Source organism: Lepidochelys kempii, chromosome 8 (assembly GCF_965140285.1).
Source record: "Lepidochelys kempii isolate rLepKem1 chromosome 8, rLepKem1.hap1, whole genome shotgun sequence".
Classification (NCBI taxonomy): domain Eukaryota; kingdom Metazoa; phylum Chordata; order Testudines; family Cheloniidae; genus Lepidochelys; species Lepidochelys kempii.
Genome location: NC_136387.1, coordinates 50,799,574 through 50,816,722, shown reverse-complemented (window position 1 = coordinate 50,816,722; position 17,149 = coordinate 50,799,574). Strand labels below are relative to the sequence as shown.

General features: G+C 50.6%; 2 protein-coding genes across 6 annotated transcripts in view; one reads left to right on the top strand and one right to left on the bottom strand.

Moving 5' to 3' along the window:
- The window catches only part of BRINP2 (BMP/retinoic acid inducible neural specific 2), a 52,287-nt gene extending 47,591 nt beyond the window's left edge, over window positions 1-4,696 (bottom strand). The window contains exon 1 of the mRNA XM_073356478.1: window positions 3,996-4,696. The gene's annotated coding sequence lies outside the window, so the exon portion shown is untranslated. The remainder of the gene's footprint in view (window positions 1-3,995) is intronic.
- A 10,167-nt stretch (window positions 4,697-14,863) lies between these two features.
- Window positions 14,864-17,149, top strand: part of ASTN1 (astrotactin 1) — a 188,593-nt gene continuing 186,307 nt past the window's right edge. For all 5 annotated transcript variants that reach the window (XM_073356476.2, XM_073356474.2, XM_073356475.2 and 2 more), the window contains exon 1: window positions 14,864-15,583. In XM_073356476.2, coding sequence (XP_073212577.2) covers window positions 15,292-15,583 — 292 coding nt within the window. In that variant the 5' untranslated portion in view covers window positions 14,864-15,291. The remainder of the gene's footprint in view (window positions 15,584-17,149) is intronic.

Here is a 17,149-nt window from a genome sequence, read left to right as displayed (position 1 = left end):
TTGGTGTATTTCCCCACCCTCGGCTCCTCCTGCCGAGTCTGACACTGGTGGAAGCTGGCATAAAGCCAGCGTGAGCCTAGATGGCAGCCCATGGGCAGGGGTCATCTCGGGGAGTGGCATGCTGCAGCTGTCTAGCCGCACCCCCAAAAGACAACCTGAGCAGTTTGGGGCAGGGAGGAGAATACAGCGCACACAAAGGAAACAGCCAGGGGAGTTGAGGGGGGTGCGACAGGCTGGACGGCGGGACACGGAGCTCAGTGACACCTCTGAAAGGCAGGTGGGGATCCCTCACCACCACCACTGGTTCAGGCTTCAGTGTTATGCCTCATCTCTGCCTTTGGAGGCTTGGATGGGTTCAGCTTGGAGTGAGAGGGAAGAGTGACACCTGCTGGTTGATCAGAACCACAGTGGGTCGCACGCTGGGCTTTTCCTAGGATTGCTCTCACCCAAGTGCTGGCCCAACCTGACCCACCTTCGCTTGTGAGAGCCGACAGGATCAGAGCACAAGGCGCTGTGTGGCTGCAGGCAATACAATGCTCCTTATAAGGTGGCTGACTACATTTCCAGCTGCAGATGGTACATGTTTCATTTAGAAAAAGAGGCGAGAGGTGCAGCAGACCCACACAGGTACAGCATGCTCAGGCGTTTAAGGTCAGAATCTCCACTAACAGATGCTTCAGGGGAGCTGGGTATTTTAGCTGTTAAAATCAAGGAGGCAGCAGTATCTCTTTGGGAAATTAACAGCGTGGCTGAGTTTGACAGAGCTGTTTAAGTGGAGCATGAGCATGCCCAGGTCCCAGTGAAATTAGCCGCTCTCTGGCTCCGAGGTGAAGAGATACGAAGTGCTACGCACATTTTAGCGTGGGGATGGTGTGAGCAAATATTTACCAAGAAGCCATTCTTTTCATGTTGGCCGGTGTTGACTGATGCACATCAGCCAGGCCCCGGGCAGGTGTCAGCCAGTGCATGTCAGTCAGGGGCTGGGCTGACTGGATTTGATCATTCAGCAGTGAAATCACTGGCAGACAGACTGGCTGCTGTTGCATTTGGGGTTTCATTAGAGGGATGTGTACTGTGACACTTCTTACACCCTCCTGTCCCAGAATTTTCCATACAGCCCAGTACTCCAGTAATTTCCCAGTCTATCCCTGTCTACTATATTTTCTACAGACCATCAAATATTCGCAAATACTTATCCTAGATCCCAGGATCAGGCCTGCATCCCAATTTCCCAGGGCTCTGCATCCTACTAGCCTAGCATTTTTCTTAGATCCCAGCATTCTTCTACATACAAGTACCCTAGAATTGTCTCTCCATGTCAATATCTTTTCCAGGTCCTTTTCTACATCCTACCATCCTTCCCATGTCCTCGTACTTTATATCTCCCCTACATCCCAATGTGCTTTTTGTACCCAGGTACTCTTCCTTTATCCCCCAACCCAAATACCTTTCCTCCTTCCCAGTCTCCTTTCACTGATGCTACACTCTTCCTCCCTGTAGATGGTGCCACTCATCAGCACCGGATGTGAATGCCCAACAAACAGTAAAGAATGACTCCTCCCGGCGATGCAGGGAAGTGTGATTATCCCCATGGAACAGATGAGGAAGCAGAGCCATAGAGAACCTAAGACCCAGATCCTCAAAGGTATTTATGCTCCTATCTTCTATTGGTTCTAATATACATTAGGAGTCTAAATATCTTTGAGGATCTAGGCCTTTGAGAGTCGCCCATTGTCACAAAGGGAGACTGGGAGAGCCAGGAATTGAACCCACAAGCTCATCTGTACCTCAGTTTGCTGTTGTCCTCTCAACAGGCCACTATTTCTGCAGTGAGACAATTGCTACCCAACCAAGTTCCCTTTCCGGGGCCCAGCAGTGATGTGAAGCCAGAATGTCTGTGTTATGAAGCTGGTGACTTCCTACGTTAGTTCCCCCTTTACCACAACAATATGAGAGTTTCCAGGAAAGCGTTCTTCGCTCCACTCTCTGCACTGCTGCCTCTTATCTCAGCAGGGCTGAAACTATCAGCTCAAGCAAAGTACCAGCACCAACCCGCTGTTTAACAACACTGTTGGGGGAAGCACTGAATCTCCAAAACATTTCAGACAGGAAAAGCAGGGGGGCAGCATGCAGTCAGCAGAAAGTTCCCAGGCAGCTGGGTCTCCGCTCTCCCTGGGGGCTCCTCTATATAGGCTGGCGAGGTACAGGGCACTAAGGCATCTCCCAAGCCCTCCCTGATGAGTCCTCTGCGCCTCGGGAGAGGAAGGAGTTGGATGACGCAGGGACAGCGCCCCATAAACAACTTGTTTTGAAGCCAGGAGGAGGGTTATTCACAGGATGGTCTTAAATGCAGGGTCAGAGGATGGCAGCTGGTTCTAACACAAGAGGCGGAAATGCTGAATGCCAGGTGGAGTAGGATCGCCCGAGTACGCCCTGTTCTCCCCCCACACACACTTGTCTGTGCCAAACTACCCTGCTATTCAGAACAAGCTGCAGTCCAGAAGAACAGAACATGTTACACAGACTGCTCATCCTCAAACAATTCCTGGCAACGGTGTGTGCACATATCACCCCCTTTACACACCCACATAAACACACACACGCTGATTTCCTCACCCCCCCACCCCCACTCCCTGTACAGCATATGTAACAACATGGGATTTCTGACTGCACTAATGAACAGTCATTTGCAGCACAACTGTGGCTTCAGGACACCCCTGTGTTACTATCCAGGTGACAGTCCCTCACTGCTAAGATGCCATGTTGGGAACACAGAGAAACAGCAGATTTGAAAAAAAAAAGAACAAAACAGGCAACAACGTACAAGGAAACCCCATTGCAGGGTTCTGTCATGCTCTGCTCTCCTGAGCCACAGTCTCCAGAACCCCACTTGATGCAGTACGCTTGAATGATGTGGCTGTTTATCTCTCTCGAGAGAGAGAGAGACAACCAGAGATGTTCATGTTAAGTTATCAGAGGGGATACACACCGTAGATTGTATGGCACATGTGCACACAGTTTAAAATTTGCTTTACTTAATGTAGGTATCCATAGGGCACCAATCACTGTAGTATCTGAGCACTGTTTATAACACTGGTACAACAGCCATTCCTTAGCTGCCAAATGCATTAATCCCTGTTCTAACCTCCCCCTCTGTGTACCGCTCCAAGTGCCAGGAGCCCAAGCAGAGTACTACCTCTATGGTCAGATCACAGAACTCCTTTCCAGCAGGTTAATCTGTTTTCCAGTTTCTGTTTAGACTGCGTGTGCATCCTGTTTGTCAGTGGTTTTCAACCTTTCCCATACTGGCACCTCTCACCCATCTACCTGGGATCTAGCCAGGGCCACGCTGTTAATTAGCAATGGGGAAAGGGCAGCGGTGGTCATGACTGCTGGGCTGCGAGCCCCTGCTCTAGGTAAGTAAGCAATGGATACAGTATTGGCTGCTGAAAAGTGAGGTGGAGGGTGGGAGAAGCAGCTCACAAATTCATGCAGTTGTAGGGTGGGAGCATTTCATGTTTTAGTAGCTGATACAAGGCAAATCTAATCTATCTGCTGGTGACATGTAATGTGATAGATACAGATGGCAAATACAGGCATATCCTTATAGACAGTTGAGATGGAATTAGCTCATCTTGCCCACTCACTGGCTGTTTCAGGACTGTTCAGCAGCATATTTTCCACTGCCATTGCCAGTCCAGTTTTAATCAACTCAAGCCATGGAGTTGCCTCTTCTGCCCTTAGGAGACTGTCCCAATGCTCAGCAGAGCTCAGCATTGGCACATTTTCCTGTGTGTGCGGCATCTCCACATGGTAAGTCACGTATCTATACGAACCTAGGTGAAAACACTGGGTACAAGGCAGCTCAGCATACTCTACATAAGCATAACCCATCCTTCTGCTTGCACCAGCTAGGAAAAGAGCGAGCGGTGCCTGCAATGAGAACCGCCCCGTTACAGCCACTGCCGCGAGGGAGAGGAACTTTCAAGACTTACCCCAGGCAATAGGAATGTGGGTCAAGAAGGTAACGAGGGAAGCCAGCCGCTGTGAAGCCGGAGTTAGTGAAACCGGAGTGGTAACTCCGGTGCGAGCACTCCGCAAGGATCCGGTGCGGGAAAGCCCCGCGGCGCTCTCCCGAAGCCCTGCCAGCCGGGCTGGCCTGCAGCTAACTGCCTTAGCACCCCTGGGGGGAGTTTTCAGAGCGGTCCAGGCAAAGATCCTCCGTTACCAGCGCCCCCGGAGCGCTCCCTGGGCTCCTGGCAGGAGCCTGCCCTTCGGGGAGGAGGCTGCCCACCATTCTCGGTGGCAACTTTCCAAAGTCTTGCTCGCTCGTATTTCGGGGGCCCGGCGGGGCGGGGAGACTCCCCCTTAGCGCACCCTTCCCGGCCCTCGCTGCTGCGCGGTTCTCCTGCTCTGCCCGTCCAGCGGCTCAGTCCCCACCATGGCTGATGCACCAGCCCTTGTCCTGGGGAGAGCCGGGTCCCACGCCGCTGCCCACGGGCGAACTCCAGGCTCCAGCTCTAGCGGGCACTGCCAGGGTGGCGCTCGCCACGTGCCATGCTGGCCTCTCTAGGGCGGGAGCAGATCCGCCGGGCCGGGGGCTGCTGCAGGCGGCGCCTCTTCCGGGACTGCGTGCACCGTGCGCGGGCGGGCGAGCGCAGCCCGGCCCCGGTGCTGCTGCTGGCCCCTGCTGGCGCCCACCTCGCCACTGTCACCTGCGCGCTGCTCCGGCGCTGGAGGGGCCGCGAGATAACCGCGCCGCCCTCCCCGCACGCGCCCCCGCCCGCCCGCATGCAGGCGGGCAGCCAATGGGAGCCTCGGCCACAGTGCCTGCGCTCCCGGATTGGCCCGGCCGCCGCGGGGGCGGCACTGGGGCCCCCCCTTGGCCCAGGGCCAGTGGCCAGGGACAGGCCCAGTGAGCCCTGCTGGGCTGCAGCGCTGACTTGGGGGGGCAGCTGGCTGGGGGAAAGCTGGACACGGGGCGGGGGGCTGCTCCTCCTCAAATCCCAGCCACTGGTGCCCAGGTGCTCGGCGCTGGGGCTCAGAGGGGGGCGAACTAGCCTGGCCCGGGCGGGAGGGTGGGGGCTGTGGCTGGCTGCTGCATCCCCACCTAGAATCATAGACTATCAGGGTTGGAAGGGACCGCAGGAGGTCAACTAGTCCAACTCCCTGCTCAAAGCAGGACCAATCCCCAATTTTTGCCCCATCCCTAAATGGCCCCCTCAAGGATTGAACTCACAACCCTGGGTTTAGCAGGCCAAGGCTCAAACCACTGAGCTATCCCTCACCCCAGAAAGGTTGAAAGGGACTGAGCCTTGCAAAGGAGCCTGGAGCCGAGGAGCATTGAGACAGCAGCTAGACACAGCCTTACAGACACAGCCTTGCAGACAGGGTGGGAGGGGGGAGCTGGTAGGGGTGGGAAGGAGGCTAATGCTCCAGATTAGATTCCCAATTCCAGATGGCAACAGACAGACAGAGGGACACACCCACAAACACCCCCTAACCCCAGGCTAACAAACTGATCTTGGGGAAGAGGGGTGGGAGAAGAAACTAGGCTGAGTTTCTCAAATATTGGGCTGATCCTTATAGGTGCTGGAATGGGGGGTGGGGGGGGAGATGCTGCACTCCCTGGCTTGAAGTGGTTTCCATCACATACAGGGTTTACCGTTTGGTTCAATGGCTCTCAGCACCCCCACTACACAAATTGTTCCAGCACCCCTGCTGATCCTGAGAGTTGCTGGACACCCTGCCGCAGCTGCCCCTGAAGCCACCCGCTCAGCACTTGTCAGGATCAGGCTCCTAAATGTCTTTTGAAGAACAACAAAATGCAAAGCATGAGCTAAAGGGAGCCCTGCCTTGTTTCTGTGAAAAAGGTCCTGCTGCTGGGAGCTCAGCGAGGGGAGAGGGGTGGGGAAACAGGCAGGGCGGAAAGCGAAGAGGGGAAGATGGATGGATGGATGGATGGAGAGCGGAAGAGCAGGACTTTGACCATGAGGGATTTATTTCTCCAGTGGAAATGCAAAGAAATGGAAACTTTCCAGGGGATAGTCTCAGCACAGTGGCAGATAACAGGGAACAGAGCCAAGGGGAGTGCGCGGTAGGCGTGGGCCCACTGCAGAGAGGACAGGACTATGTTCTGTTTGTACAGCTCTGGGGAGCCTTCCCTCTCCCCTTCCTGCCTAGCACAAGTACAGCCCAGGACTGACAGGAAGGGGGGTGGGGATGGGGCGTGTTTCATTTCGCAAGCAGACTTTCAGAGATTATGTTGTGAAGTGACTGGAAACAGGAAGGATTCGGAGATTTAGGGAACGTTGGGGAATTAGACATTGGGATTAGCCAAAGGGCTTACGGGAGCCAGATGTTCTGAATAAAACTTAGTTTGCAGTTCTCCCTGCTCTCCAGGCTTCCATTCCACTTCCTGCCCCTGAACTGACATTGGGACAGATCCTGTTGCCCTCAAGAAGCCAAAACTCCCTGTCACCTGCTCTCTCATAAAATAACAAGTCAAGTTCAAGGGCTCAGCCCTTCTCTTTAGGGCACTCAATGGCCTAGGCCCAGAATATGGAAACGATTAGCTAGAGCCCTGCGAGAAGGACCGTGGTCAACAACACTGCTCCTCAGGCCCAGTGGAACTTTCAGCCATAAGGATAAAGCTCCTCTGTGCAGAGAAGGCAGATCTTTCCTGGGGGCTGCTCTGTGACTGAGAATAAAATTCCTAGGAGTTAAGGGCCATCACAAATCTCCCTGCCTCTTGCTCCAAGTGGGACTTCTTTGGCCTGGTTTCTCTAACAAACATACAGCAGAGTATATGTTAAAAACTCACTCCACCACATGCACTATTTTCCCCCTGGGGAGGGGATGAGAAAGAGAACGAATCACACATGACTGGTGTTAGTCATGTTGCTTAATGCATGGCTGGAAGATGCTCATGTACTATGGTGGTGAGGACAATATATGAACCTATACTGGCAGGAATAGAAGCTAATTAGAATCCATATGCAGTGCAGGTCAAATTCCTATGAGGCCAATGTGTATTGCCTTCCTGATTTGCACCCAGGGCTCCTTAGGGAAGGTTGAACAAATGGATTCCATGAGCCACTGCTCCCTGGAATTGCCAGACTAGATCAGACCCATGATCCCTCTAGTCTGGTGTCCTCTCTCCAACACCAGCTGCTTCAGAAGAAGAACCCTGCAGCAGACAGCTCTGGGATATGCTACCCCCAGGGAAAGTTTCCTCCTCACCACAATAGTTAGAGGTTGGCTTATGCTGTGGGGCCAGTGGGTTTCTATCCTTTTCAAGGCTTTTGTTTTATTTTAATCCTTACTATTATAAATATGTTAATCATATAAACATCCAGTCCTTTTAGAGTCCTGCTTCATTTTTGGTCTCAGTAATATCTTGTAGCAATGGGTTCCACGGGAGAATTTGGCATTGTGTGACAAAGTATTTCCTTTTACCAGTGTAAAATGTGCTGTCTCTCCATGTAATTGAATGTCTCCTTGTTCTTCTTGTACTCTTGCTACAGTGGCCAATAGAGCTACAAATGTCTAACACTTCTAGGCAGCATACTTATCACCTCACCCCTGATCCTTCCCACCATTGTCTACCTGGAAGCCATGGGTTGCTTCTATTGTATAGCAAAGCTGCCCAGTGAGAGGAGACTCTACCAAATCCCTAGAAGTGAATCAATGCATCCACTAACCCAGGATCCCACAGACAAGGCTGCTCGCTGAACTGTGATTTGATGAAATCCCTTCTTGCTAGCATGCCCAAGGCTATACCAGCTTCCTCATAGCAAAACTGTAGCACAGAACAGACAAAGCTTACACCACATTCTTAGAGCAAATGCAACCGAGCCAATAATCTGCCAACTGAAACAAGGTGACAGTCACTCTAGCTCTCGTGACAGCAGCTTATATGGAAGAAATCGAGTTATAATGTACGTCTGGAGAAGAAGGATAGAAAGAAACATTGTCCATTTCGCTGGCTCCTTTATTGTTGCTTGTGGGCAAAGCCATATTTTAAATAATGCTAATTGCACTGCGGTGGCATAGCACTGACTCCAGACAGGTGTTTCCCCTCCTTTGGCCGCCAAATAAAGCACATGGCAGAGCTGACAACAGGCTACGGAAGGTGGGTGGCTGTTCACTAATTGAGCATCTTCCATTTACTCCATCTTCCAGGCAGCTCCATTGCCTTCATTCCAATGGGAACTGGGCACCTCCGTCGCCTTGAAAATCCCAGACTGTGAGCTCTCGAGCAGGAGCTCTGCACATTGTCCTGTTAAGTGGTTGGCTACACAGTGCATAGTGCCATAGCACTATGCAAACAACAAGCCACAGGATAATGTCAAGACCAACCATTCATCCCATTCAGCATGCCACGACTCTGGGATATTGGCGGAGGGACACAAGGAAAATAATAGAGCAGGAAGTTTTAAATCATATGGGATGAGTGAACATCCTTCTTCTTGGGTGTCCTTCAATTGGTCCTGGCTTCACACCTTCTTTCATAACATGCCTTATTGGAACAATCTCCTGCGTTCCATCTCCCATGTCCCCTCCTTTACCTCCTTCTTTAGCGAAATCTCCCTACCTGGATTACCTCATTGGTGGTATCTCCACACTGCGAGGGAAGTCATCATGTCCCAGTGAGTAGGACATTGGCCTGGGACTCAGGAGACCTGATTTCTATTTCTGGCTGTGCCACTGGCCTACTGTGTGAACGTGGCAAATCACGTCCCCGCTCCATGCCTCAGTTTCCCCATCTGATAATGCTACTCACCTTATCCTGTAAAGACTCTAAGATCTCTCGCTGAAACATACGACATAAGAACAAATTATCATTATTGTGTGCAGAGATCTCCCAGCCAGAATGACCGGAGGCCACAACGTGCTTCTTCTGTCCTGTGACTGGTTTAGTTTCCAGTGGAGAAGCACCTTTGGGACAGAGACATGGCTATTTATTTGACAGCTTTTACTTGTGGTGCAGCATCTTGGTGGCAAGAGTCATTTTAGAAGCTCCCTGGAGAATACATTGTGCTCTATGAGTTTGCAAAACTATGGTAACGGAGAAACATATGCTCCTGAAGGAACAACTCCAGCCTTCAATCTCATAGACTTTAAGGCCAGAAGGGACCATCGTGATCATCTAGTCTAATCTCCTGCACATTGCAGGCTACAGAACCACACCCACCCACCCACCTGTAATGGACTCAGAACCTCTGGCTGAGTCACTAAAGTTCTCAAACCATGATTGAAAGACTTCAAATTACAGAGAATCCACCATTTACACTAGTTCAAGCCAGCAAATGACCCGTGCCCCATGCTGCAGAGGAAGGCAAAAAATACGCCAGGGTCTCTGCCAATCTGATCCGGGGAAAAATTCCTTCCTAACCCCAAATCTGGTGATCAGTTAGACCCTGAGCATGATGGCAAGATCCAGCAGCCACACACCTGGGCAAGAATTCACTGTAGTCACTCAGAGCCCTCCCCATCTAGTACCCCATCACTGGCCAGTGGGGATATTTGCTATTAGGAGTCACAGATGGGCCATGCCATAGTAGGCAGTCTCATCATACTATCCCCTCTTATCAAGCTCAGTCTTGAAGCCGGTTAGGTTTTTGCCCCATTGCTCCCCTTGGAAGTCTATTCCAGAACTTCACTCCTCTGATGGTTAAAAACCATCTAATTTCAAGCCTAAATTTGTTGATGGCCATTGGCGTTTAACTTAAATAACTCCTCTTCCCTCCCTGGTATTTGTCCCTCTGATGTATTTATAGAGAGCAATCATCTCTCTCCTCAGCCTTCTTTTGATTAGGCTAAACTAGCCAAGCTCTTTGAGTCGCCTCTCATAAGGCAGGTTTTCCATTCCTTGGATCATCCTAGTAGCCCTTCTCTGCACCTGTTCCAGTTTGAATTCATCTTTCTTAAACATGGGCGACCAGAACTGCACACATAATTCTCCTGTTGCAATGAACGAACCGAACTTGCTTGCTCTTGTCAGTACTTAAACATAATTGGTCTGGATCTCATGGGGCAGATCCTCAGCTGGGGGGAAATTGTCATAGATCCAGCCGGGGTAAATTGCTCTCTGGGGAGCTCTGACAATTTATGCCTGCTGAGGATCTGGCTCCTTCTATATCATAGGGCCGCACTGTGCTCTCATTTACCCCTTTGTGACCCACACTAACTTCCTAGCCCCCTCATAAATAAATAGGCCACCTCAAAGAAAAGCAATCAACAACATCACTGAAAAATCCCACCTGGAACAAAGGTGTAACATTTTAAGAGTGCAGCTAATTAACCATCGGAACAATTTACCAAGGGTTGTGGTGGTGGTTTCTCCATCGCTGACAATTTTTAAATCAAGATAGGATGCGTTTCTACAAGACCTGCTCTAGGAACCATTTTGGGGAAGTTCTCTGTCCTGTGTTATACAGGAGGCCATACTAGATGATCACAGTGGTCCTGGCTTTCCTTGAAATCTATGATTAAGAGAATAGGCTAAATTTTCCCAGTTACAGTTCTTCAACCCCACCCAATTATGGTTGTGTTACAGATGCAAAGTTACAGATGCAAAGCCTTGTTTTGGTTATTGTTTAAAAAATTAATCCTTGTAAAAATATACCATTGATTTCACTTAAATGATTAATGAGGTTGGCAAGGCAGATGCCAAACGTCTAAAGTTTCTAGCAGTCAGCACTGGAAGTTACACAGGCATAACGGATGCAGGATTTACTGTTATGTTCATTGTTTTATTCATTTGTATTTATTATTCATGTCATTATACAAAGGGTACTGCTCTAGTCTTTAGCTGTGTTGTTACATATTAAAAGGATGCCACCAACTTGAAATTTAATCCATTTTAAAATGTAAGTTAAATGCAATTTCATAGGCCATATGTCCCCCTCAGCCACCTGCCAATTTTTGTGGTTTTAGAATCACATTCCTCTTTTTAAAAAATGATTTTCTGTTCCCTCTTGGTGTGCAGAAGAACCTTACAAACAATGGAGGAATCTTTGGTCTCGATCCTACAAGCAGTCATGTACTTAGGCCTTGTCTACACTAGAAAGTGGTACTATTTTAACTTTACCAGTACAGTTAAAGTGATAGGAACCCCCTGGTGTGGATGCAGTTACATCAGTATAAACTTGCTTTATATTGGCATTCTAGTCCCATGTGGGAAACGGAATAACCTTACGGGCATAAGGTGCCTTTATACCAGAATAAATGCCTCTACACTAGGGCTTGTATATTTTGCTATAAAAAAAAAATCAAATCACAGCTCTAGCCAACATAGTTACAACTTTGAAGTGTAAACCGGACCTTACTTCATTTACATTCCAGTCAATGGGATGGGACCACTCACCTGGTTCATGTTATGCACATGTGTAAGAGTTTGCAGGATCGAGACGTAACGGCATATAGAGGGGAAACAGGGAAGGTGACTAGGTACAAAACACAGTCAAATGTACAATAAGAAATTGAAAAAAATTGAATTCCCCCCCCTCTAGTCAGCACAGATGTTGTTTCTACTAGAGCTAGTTCCAAAAAAAGGGAGAAAAATCACAACAATTTTTCCAAAATGTTTCCTCTTTTTTCTAAATTCAAAATTTTGAAAAATTAAAAAAATAACTGACCAGCTTTATAGCCAGTTGAAAAACAAAGGGTGGGGGGAATGTTGCAAAAAATTCTCAGCAATGTCCCTGTTTATTTTTTTATTATTATTTTGAAATTTCTTCAAAATTAAAACCAAAACCTGTGACCAGCTCTGATATCAATCCATTTCAGACCGAGATGTGGGGGTGAAATGCTAGTCCCACTGAAGGCAATGTGAGGTTTGCCTTTGAGCCCAGGTTTATTAGGTTGATAGTGCCTAACATCACATTTCTCTCTGGAAATCTTTTCCCTGCTGCTGTATGGTTCTGGGTAGGATTATAATAAATAATGAAAAAGATTAGAGAAGAATGTTATATTCAGTGTGTTCACTTTGTGTGCTTGGCAGAAGTTTGGCATTGTCTGGGATCTTTTCCCTAAAGTTACCACCTTTGCTACTGCAAGTTTAGCTCCACTGTTGATAGCAGCCATGGGAAAACTAGTTAAGAGCAGGCATTGGCAGCTCCAAGTGTTTTAAGCATCATGCTGGGTAGATCTGCTCTGAGCAGGATTAGATGGCAAAGTTTTTAAAACACTAGCAAACTTTTTGGAGCCCAATCTATGCGAGGGCAGAGCTTTCTCTTCTCTTGTCATACCGCCCTCATCACCAATGCTTAATTTGTGCCAGGGCTGAGCCCTGGCACCTCTGGGCTTGCTGCATCAGTTATGAAAGTAATAAAATTGCTTGAGTCTGGCACCTAACTGCTTAAGCCCCAGCACCTCTTTCATTTCAAATTAAGCACTGTTCACCACCATTGTATCTGAGCACCTTCCAGCTGGGCATGAAGCGCCAGGACTAACATCTGTCATGTGTGGTTCATTCTTTTTAAGCGTACACTGACTGCTCTGTGTTTATACTGGAGAAGGCAGGTTGAAGAAGTGAGACTTGCACTCAGAGCAGACGGTGAGGAGGTCTGTGATGGTCCATAACTGCTGGGGGCATTCCTTCCAGGGTCTCAGACCAGCCCCCAAGAAAGATCTGTCTCCTGCACAGCTGAGCTTTACCTTAGAGTTCCCTGGTGTCAGAGGAGTGGAGCTGTCTTCACCCCAGAGCTTTAGGCTCTTTTAGATATGATGGGCCCAAGCCACTGAACACCTGGAAGATAAGGTACCTAGACTGTGAGTTCTTTGGAGGCAGGGACTGTCTTTTTGTTCTGTTTGTACAGCACCTAGCACGACGAGGTCCTGGGCCACGAGGCTCTGACATCCTACAGTAATACACATAATTAAAAATTAACCACTAAGACCTTGAGCTTGACTCACTATTTTCTGGGATAGAGATAGATTCTCTGTAGAGAGCAGAGGACAGGTTTGAATAGCTGGTGCTGCTGAGGAGATGGGCGGCAGCGATTGGTACTATCTGGAGTTTCCGAAGCGATGAAGGCTTCATGCCTGGGTATACTGCATTGCTTAGCCAGTTTTAGCAACGGTGGGAAATCTGAGGGTCAGTTTCACTATTCCCCCTCTATTGTTAGTTATCATTTCCTTACTGTCTTCCACAAAGCCCCAGGGAGAGAACAAATGGTTAACAAGAGAACATCTGGTTGTTAAACCGCCAGTGTTGGAGACTTGGAAGCAGGTGAACCCTCTGAAACTACTGTGAACTAATTTTTAAAAACTGACTGGACTTCGAAGTGGCAGTATCCCTTTACACTATGCCCCCCCTATCCCATATAAAGAAATGTGCCAACATAGCATTGCCAGTAACTTCCTTTTGTGATTCTTTCTTTGTGATGTAAATCGTTTACAAGCAGAGGATAATGGCCACCAGATCTGATCTGTGTGGAACGGAGGAACGGAGGAACATTTAGGGCAGGGGTTCTCAAACTGGGGGTAGGGACCACTCAGTGAGTTGGGAGGTTACGACATGGGGGGTCGTGAGCTGTCAGCCTCCACTGCAAACCCCTCTTTGCCCCCAGCATTTATAATGGTGTTAAATATATTAAAAATATTTTTAATTTTATAAGGGGGGGGTCATACTCAGAGGATTGCTATGTGAAAGGGGTCACCAGTACAAAAGTTTGAGAACCCCTGGGGGTAACAGTTTCAAATGCTCCTAAGTAACATAGAAGCTAAGCCCCATTTTCAAAAGTGACCTAGGCTCAGGTCCTCAGAGGTATTTAGGCTCCTAACTTCCATAGATTCCAAGGCCAGAAGGGACCACTGTGATCATCTACTCCGACCTCCTGCATAATAAGGTGCCTAACTGGCTTAGGTGTCTCTGAAAATCTCACTAGATGCCTATTTTAAGGTGCCTACATACTTTTAAAAATCTGGCCCTAATAGCCAATGGCCCAGGTCCTCAAAAGTGTTTAGATGTCTCACTTCTTGAAATTGATGGCAGTTAGGTGCCTTAAATACCTTTGAGGATCTGGGCATAAGTCACTTTTGAAAACGAGTTTTAGGCTCCTTAGTCACTGAGGTGCTTTTGAAAATGTTACCCTGATTCATAAGGATGTAATGAGGGACTGCTGACTTTGAGAGGTATGGTGATTAGTTAAGGCATGAGGGAATATCTATTTGGATGCCTGTAGGTTGAATACACAAACTACAAAACAAAGTTGCATACCAAAAATATCCCTTGCTTAAGTGTATTGTTTTAACAGCTGATTGCTAAAATAGAGTTAGCACCCCAAGCCCTAGAGGAAATGAGGGCCAGCTCCAGTTTCCATTGAAGGGAATGGGAATCTGTCCATTGATTTTAGTGGGAGTTGGATTGGTCCCAAAATGCTTTACAGAGCGTTTGTAAAGATTAGTTAACAGTTTATTATGGCATTCTACCCTTGGCGTGGCTAGGCTTGATTTATTTCACCCAAATGATACTTTCACACCATGTTGAGCCAAACCCTGCATTACCCTGCCTGACTCTGCTGATTGCAAAGTGGTTGCAGGAGTGTAAGATAGCTGGCAATATTCCTTTTGAGAGGTGAACTGTAATGATCTCGAGATGGGCTGATGGGCAGACACTTCCCACGTTTGGCGTGCACTCTGCCAGTCTCCTGCCCCGCTTCAGGGAAACTGCCACTGCATTTATAATAGTTGCAAACATTCTTTTTGCACCCCCTCAACCAGAAACCAATCTGGAGCTGTACTTTTTGGGGGGTGGTGTGCAGGTGATCTAGCAAATTAGGAGAGGGTGAGAGAAAAGCAGAGGTATGAACAGGACACGCTGCAAATTTTTGCACTGGAGATGATAATCCAGGATCAAAAGCCTTTGCTCTCAGCTCTGAGGCTGTCCTTTAAGGCGCTGCTCGGTTGCCCCCTCTGGAGAGTGCAGTGGTGGGGGTCAGATCTTTGCATTTGCACAGTGTAATGGGGGGAAAAACTGAAAGCAACCGCCGACATTGCAAAGCAGGTGGATAGCAGCGCGTGAGCGAGCGCCGGGGAGAGGATGCACAGGAGGAGAAAGGCAGCAGCGCTGGCAGCCGGCTCGGAGGCACAGCTGCTTCTGTGAAATCCACCGCACTCCTCCCCGTGCCTGCAGCCTGCGAACAAAGGAACCCAGCGGCGGGGGGTGCATCCGAGCCGGAGCCTTGCCCTGCAAGCTGCATCGCGGCCCCGCTGAGCAGGGCTCTTCCCCCCGCGCGCCCGCTCTCAGCGGTGGGAAGGGAGGGAAGGCGGGTCGGGCTCAAGATGGCTTTAGCCCGGCTCTGCGCCCTGCTTGCCTGCTGCTGCTGCTGGCTCCCACAGGCTGCCGCCGCCGGGCCCGCGGAGGCGGACGGGGACCCGTCCAAGGAGCTGGAGTGCAAGCTCAAGAGCATCACGGTGTCGGCGCTGCCCTTCCTGCGGGAGAACGACCTGAGCATCATGCACAGCCCCTCGGCCTCGGAGCCCAAGCTGCTCTTCTCGGTGCGCAACGACTTCCCCGGGGAGATGGTGGTGGTGGATGATCTGGAGAACACCGAGCTGCCCTACTTTGTGCTGGGTGAGTCCTGGGGCGGCCAGCGGCCCCCCCCCCCCCGATAGTGACAGGCCGGGCCCCTCCCGCCTGCAGCAGCCACGGGCCCTGCACCCCCCCCCCCCGATAGTGACAGGCCGGGCCCCTCCCGCCTGCAGCAGCCACGGGCCCTGCACCCCCCCCCGATAGTGACAGGCCGGGCCCCTCCCGCCTGCAGCAGCCACGGGCCCTGCACCCCCCCCCCCGATAGTGACAGGCCGGGCCCCTCCCGCCTGCAGCAGCCACGGGCCCTGCACCCCCCCCCCCGATAGTGACAGGCCGGGCCCCTCCCGCCTGCAGCAGCCACGGGCCCTGCACCCCCCCCCCCGATAGTGACAGGCCGGGCCCCTCCCGCCTGCAGCAGCCACGGGCCCTGCACCCCCCCCCCCATAGTGACAGGCCGGGCCCCTCCCGCCTGCAGCAGCCATGGGCCCTGCACCCCCCCCCCGATAGTGACAGGCCGGGCCCCTCCCGCCTGCTGCAGCCAGGGGCCCTGCACCCCCCGATAGTGACAGGCAGGGCCCCTCCCGCCTGCAGCAGCCACGGGCCCTGCACCCCCCCCCGATAGTGACAGGCAGGGCCCCTCCCGCCTGCAGCAGCCATGCGCCCTGCACCCCCCGATAGTGACAGGCAGGGCCCCTCCCACCTGCTGCAGCCAGGGGCCCTGCACCCCGCCCCCCGATAGTGACAGGCTGGGCCCCTCCCGCCTGCTGCAGCCACGGGCCCTGCACCCCCAGAGGGCCACATGCATGGCCTCTCATGAACGCAGCAGCCATGCACCTTGTCTGGGGGTGCTGCCTGCTGTCCAAAGAGCCACATGCACAGCCTCCATGCATCCTGTGCCTCCAGAAGGCCCCATGCACGGCCTTTTCTGCACGAAGCAGCCATGCGCCCCGGCCAGCAGTCTGCACCCCCCAGCCACGTGCACTGCTCCTCTTGTATCCAGCAGCTATGCATCCTACAGCCCCACATGGACAGCCATGCACCCAGCCTGCACCCCCAAATGGCCACATCCATGTGACCTCTTGCACGTGTCATTCATATTAATCCAGCCAAAATTTGCACCCACACTTCTAGTCCTCCACATCGTAACATGCAGGCTCATGTGCCCTCTGAATAACACTCCTCTTCCTCCAGGTAGTTACATCCAGGTTAGAGTGGTTTCTATTATATATGCAGCTAACCAGCTTCATTCCTCTTGTAACACCGTGGAAAAGTATCCACAGGCACCTCATTTCCCATCAAGGCTTTTGTCCCTGTGTCCTCTTTGCATCCCAATACTGCGTATGCACATGCACTGCCCTCATGCAAGACTCCCATATCCATCCACACGGCCGCACGCTCTCTATGCCATATCCATGCTCTGGCCAAAGAGTTCTATGTGCTTTATCTACTACAAGCAGAATTCATCTGTCAATATCTATTGATTTCTAGGGGCCTAATGCTGGTCTTATTTATACACTGGTGTATAACCTGTATCTCCATTGACTCCAATGGATTTGATCCTAATTTATGCTGGTGGGAGATTTGAATTAGGCCTTGGCTTTGTATATC